This window comes from Netta rufina (assembly GCF_964035555.1).
Source record: "Netta rufina genome assembly, chromosome: Z".
Taxonomy (NCBI): Eukaryota; Metazoa; Chordata; class Aves; order Anseriformes; family Anatidae; genus Netta; species Netta rufina.
Window position 1 is genome coordinate 26,615,459 of NC_140126.1, and position 5,754 is coordinate 26,621,212.

The 5,754-nt window shown below is 37.5% G+C and overlaps 1 protein-coding gene across 1 annotated transcript; it reads left to right on the plus strand.

Moving 5' to 3' along the window:
* Nucleotides 1–647: 647 nt before the first annotated feature.
* On the plus strand, nt 648–5,335 carry LOC311221284 (programmed cell death 1 ligand 2-like; the record flags this gene model as incomplete). Its single annotated transcript, XM_084305151.1, has 5 exons — nt 648–702; nt 2,445–2,807; nt 3,848–4,132; nt 4,711–4,853; nt 5,321–5,335. 5 exons carry the CDS (start codon nt 648–650, stop codon nt 5,333–5,335), a joined length of 861 nt encoding a protein of 286 aa, XP_084161277.1.
* Between the last annotated feature and the right edge of the window lie 419 nt (nt 5,336–5,754).

Consider the following 5,754-nt stretch of genomic DNA (forward strand, 5'->3'; position numbering starts at 1 on the left):
CTGAGATTTCCAGCACCACATGTTGAATGTGAGATATCTGCTGGTTGTGAGGTTAAAGAACTCAGATAACAAACCCAGATAACAGGTATACTCAATGAAGTATGCGAAACAGAGATGAAACAAAATCAGGATCAGTGATCTTTTTTTAAGCTAGATCAGGTGATCTGTAAGCTAGATCATGAATTAGTACAGGCAGTTAAATAAGTCTGCTTGTGTGTGTTTATAATGCCCTGACATGTGAGAAGCCAAATGCAATTGCTTCTATTATTCATAGGTACAGAATCTATGTGAAGCTCATGAAGCTGTTGTAAAAGTTCTACCCCATCAGATTATTTAAGTCTGTTTGCAAGATCCAGATATTTTGAAAATCTCAAGGATAAAGTTGTAGAAGTGTTTTTTCTCCCTTCACTGATATAACTCAGTGGTTCGTATTCTGTGTGCGAGAATGGGTTATTTTAATCAGGATTTTCCTTTTTTCTAGTGGTAGGTTGTTTTTTTTGTTTGTTTGTTTTGTTTTGTTTTGTTTTTAATAGCTGTGAGGTGCTCTGAAGGGTTGAAAGGCTTTTAGTGGCAGCATTCTAGTTCTCTGCAAGAGAAGGTAGCTGTTGTAAAGCTGCAATTCTTTTATTTCAGATCCACCTGAGAAAATGTTCCAAATCCTGACACTGCTGTTGCTGGAAATGCAGCTCTGGGTGGTTTCAGGTGAGAGGAACTAGACTGCCTTCCAATCTCATCTCTAGGACCAATGTGGTGACACCGTTGACCCCTCAGAGTGTGGGATGCAACACCTCCAGCAATAACTATGTGAATGGCTGGTGGCATCCGGAGCCTCTGCTTTGCAATGCCTCATAGAAGGCATTGGGTAAGCACTGAGCACAGGACAAATGTCCATCACTTTCCATGATCATGCTTCTTGGAAGCATGGTGTGTTGGCAGCGGGTGTCCTGAATTACATGGCTGTGAGAAAGATAACAAGAAAACATCTTAAGCCAATTGCAAACTACAACAACCTTATTCATCTGTCCCTGTAGCAGGAGCAGCTTGACTAAAACCCACAAGGGGACCACGGAGGGAGAAAAATAACTGAGGAGCACTGCATATAAAATTGCAATAATTCTGTACCTGTCCCCTGGGTGGCCACTGTGCACAAAGGAGTTTGCAGAGTAAACTGGATTCCTTTTGAAGTGAAGTGGATTCCTGGTGATGTGGCAGTGCAAAATGGGGAATTGCAAGAAGAGAGCTGCAGGTTCCCAGCCTGAGGCCAGCTGTAATCAACAAGAGACAGCTCTGTTCCCCATCTGCACACTTTGTATTCAATAAAAAAATCGGTATTATTATAATTACTAGGGATAAGTCTTCTTCTTTCTTTTTCTTTCTAATCATCTTGAGACAGATACATGGCAATGTACATGTATACTCCTTATTTAACTTCACTTAGGTTAGTGAACTCATACGTTCTGTGCAGACACAAAATGACAAATAACAATTTAAAATGGGTAAAGCTTGGCAATTCTTTATATGATTTTTCTGTTGTATTAAACAGTGTATCGACTGTATTAAATATTGTTGTATTAAAATGAATAAGCATTGCTAAAAGGAATTGAAGCTTTCTCTGTAAGTATTTCACAAACAGATGATTAAAAATCAATAAATGCATGAGCAGGTGCATGAACTTCTCTTTTGAATGTCACTGTCAGTATGACCAAGTGTTTCTGAATTAAATATACCAATATCTGGTAAATCCAATATAGAAGGTAGTAACAAGGTATATGGAATTGATTATAAATAGCTTTCTTTTATCAAGTACACTTCAAAATGATAAACAATTCATAACAATATGAATTTCAGGTTTGGTGAACAGCTAGGAAGATTGTTTTGGCATGTTTTTGTAATACTGTTGTACATTTCTAAGGTTGCATGGGATCAAATGATATTCACGTGGTCTCACGCTTGTGGAAGACCACAGTTTCTGCGTAGCAATTCTTGCATGTTACACTTACTTACCCCATGCAAATGTATGTGTTTCTCAGGAGTTATACTGGATTTTCACTTTTTAATGAGTAACAAAACTAAGCTTAGTGTTTAAATAATTAATTGTCACTTTTATAAGGACTTACAAGAACATACAGATACAGATTTAATTTCAGAAAAATGCTTAGTGTGTAATCACTGACTCAGCCTTAAATTAATTCTAAAATGTGGAAAAAAAAAAAAAAAAAGCTTTTCTTATCCTTATCCTTCAGACTCTGTAAGCAGTAGAGAATGGAGTTGCTTTTCTATAGATACAACTGACATGGTAAAAATGCTAGTGTGAATAGGAACAAAAATGTTTAAAACTTTCAAACTAGTGACTATATGCCCAACTGTATGAAAACTGCTTGCCCAAGCTTAAAAAAAAATCAGAATGTACAGCAAACAAAACCTGTTTTCTTTTCCTACCTTAGGTTTATTTACAGTTGAAGTTCCTCAGCAGCTGTACGTTGCTGCATTTGGGAGCAATGTGACCATGGAATGCAGATTCCCTGTGAACGGCTCGTTGAACCTGGGACTCTTAAGTGTTGTCTGGGAGCAGAAGAGGCAAGGTCAGTCAGAATCAAGAGATGTGTATGCACTTCACAAGGGGAAAGCACTCCCTCCATCTCAGCATCACGATTACATGGGAAGAGCAGCACTGTTACATGACGAATTGAAATCAGGACGAGCTATTCTTCAAATCACCAGCGTCAAGATCACAGATGCGGGATCATACCTTTGTCTTATTGACTACCAGGGCGCTGACTACAAGTACATTACTTTGGAAGTAACAGGTTAGTAGTTGAAAGACAGCAGTTGAAAGACAGCGCGTGCATACTCATTTGAGATGTCTCAACTAAATTCCTACAGACTAGCAGGAAATCAAGAAATGGCAGGAATTCATGGCTAAGCCTCTCACCAAGATACTGTGCTCAGCTCCCAGGTGCACCAAAGCACTTGTCTCAGTGACAGCTAGCCTTTAGTTCAATGGCAGCTGAGCTTCTCTGAGGGCCTCTCCATCTATCTCTATGCCCTATTCTGTGATCCCCTCACCCCACTGCCCTGTCAAGCCACCTCTGGCCATTCCCAAGCATTTTTCAGATGTGCTTTAGTTCACCTATGAGCCCTGCTGCAAATACCCAAGTGTCTAGGAATTCCCACAGTGCCTGCGGCTCCAGGAACAAGGACATGTGATTTTGTGTGTTTGTCAAAGCCAAAAGGACATTAGTAATAAATCCATACATGACTGGATAGCATTGCAGAGCAGTCCTTCAAAAGGCCTCTGGCATTTCCCACCAATTGCTGTATGTCTGTGTGGTATGAGGCAGCATTTATTTCCCATTCAAGCAATCAAATAACAAACATTGTCAAGCACAAAAACAGACACAGACATTTTTAAGGCCTGAATTGATCTTACAGAAATTCAAAGTTCTCATATGCTGAAAATATGCTTGTTTATAAAGCATGGAAGCACAAACAGTAAAAACAACCTTTTTCTTAAAGTGGTCTGAATGATTTCTTTTGTACTACAACTACTATTTTGTGTATTCAGGATGGGGAAATAGGGCCCCATGAGATTTCGCTTATTTCTTCTGTGCTAATGAAATACAAATTCAGTGTTATTTGCTGCCTTGGATAGAGTAGTGGAGTAAGCCCTGTCACTCTGGGCCTGAGAAGGATTGAACTGATACTACTGAGTTGTTCTACAAAATTTCCTTTGTCATTTCAGTTACAGACACAGATATAGTATGACAATAAAGGGAAGGTGGGAAAGTGAAGTGGGAAAATTAATATCATTGCATAAAATAGTTTCACACCACTTGTTCTTATGCAGCATCTTACAGGATAATAAACACTCAAGTGATGAGAAAAGGGGATGAAGCAAAGTTTGTTTTTATATGCCAGTCAGAAGGCTTTCCTCTGGCGGAGGTATTCTGGCAAAATGAGAAGAACATCAGCCTCACTGGGTCTGCAAACACCACCTACACGCTGACTACAGATGGCCTCTACAATGTCACCAGCATCCTCACATTCAAGCCAAACATGAGTGAGAACTACAGCTGCATTTTTTGGAATAAAGAAGTGAATGAAGAAACTTCAGCTCACTTTTCCACTTTAGGTTCATATCACCTTGAACTTGTATGAGAGAGAGAGGGAGTGTTGAAAACGATCATGTGCTTTGCTATATACATAATGACCTATTATCCATCACTAGAATTTGATTCTAGCAAGCAATGTAATACTGATGATCTGGAAAGGAAACAAGTTAGTGTTATTTATGTCTTTGAAACCTAGATGAGCTCACATCACAAAAGACAGCCAGTCATTTTCTGCTGTATTTTAGTTTTAGGGTGGCTCCCATTATTTTGCTCATTAATTTCTTTAATCTTCATGGCTATCTTTCCTGATCTAGACTTCTAATTAATCATTCTTCAAATAGGGTATAGCTAAATTGCAGTAGTGCTTGCTCAAATGCCATGAAAATGAAAGATGTATTTCAGAGCTTCTTATAGCAATATTGCAGAATAAAGTATCCATAAAATGTTGAACACCACATTTTGATACATGTTAAGAATCCTATGTTCAGTCAGAGTAAGACTTTGGAGAATCAGAATTGGTAACTTTATAAACTATTCCTGTTTTGTAAGTTATGAATTTACTTTCTTTTCATGTTTGTTTATTTATTTATTTTGACAGCTTTATTGAGTACACTGTATAGTGGACAAAAATCCCTGATCTTATTTATCATCGCCACGTGTGTGATAGTAACAGTCCTTCTCTCTGCCTTAATAATCTTTCAAAAGAGAAAATCATTCAAGAAATGCCATGCCAAAAAAAAGGTACATTTTACTTCAGACAGTGGATTTTTCTCTTATTTTTTTATTTTCCTGTGAATGAAATTGGAAGTTTTAATAACCCTGGGAATGCTTCTTGGACTTTGACCATGTTTTCTTTCTAGAGGAACTCTGTTCCAAAATGAGATCTTGTCTTATATGAGTTGGGCTTTATTTTTCTCACCTTTTGCTTAAGTGAGACAAGGTGTATGGATGTATATTTTTATTTGAACATCTACAGTTTTGTAAAGGATACAAGCAAGTTCTGTCTTGGGTGAGGAGGGCTATAAAAACATAGTTTGCTGATACATATTTTTTTCATCCATTTGAAATGTTTAAGGTTTTTTTTTTTTTGTTTACAAATGTGTTTACATTTACTTCAACAGACAGGAAAACTGAACCCTAGCCTGACAGATGAGAACAGTAAGTCATATGTTCTTATGTTTATGCTTACAGCTTTTTCTTCCTTACAGGTAAGAGCTATGTAAATCTATAGACTGCAACTTAAATAATGTGACATCAAAATAGAGGCTAGTTTTGAATTTAAACTTTTTTAAAAAAAAAAAACAAAAAAAAACCAACAACAACAAAAACTCTACTATCAATACTCTTTACATTATAAATCTAATTTAATGACCTTCTCACATTCTATATAAAAATAATGAATGTTTATTGCCTGCTGCTGATAGCTTGCATATGTAGCCATGCACACCCCTGTACAATAATTGCTGTTCCAGTATTCTCAGCTGGGTATGATGCACAGGGAAAGCTGGTTGTTTTGGAAGGCATAAAGCTTTTTTGTAGCAATTGTCTGTTATGCTTTTGGCTCAAGCCACAAGTTTTGTCAGTAAATAAAATGACATCTGATTTCTCTGGAGCATTAGATGATCTTCTGAGCCACTTCTCA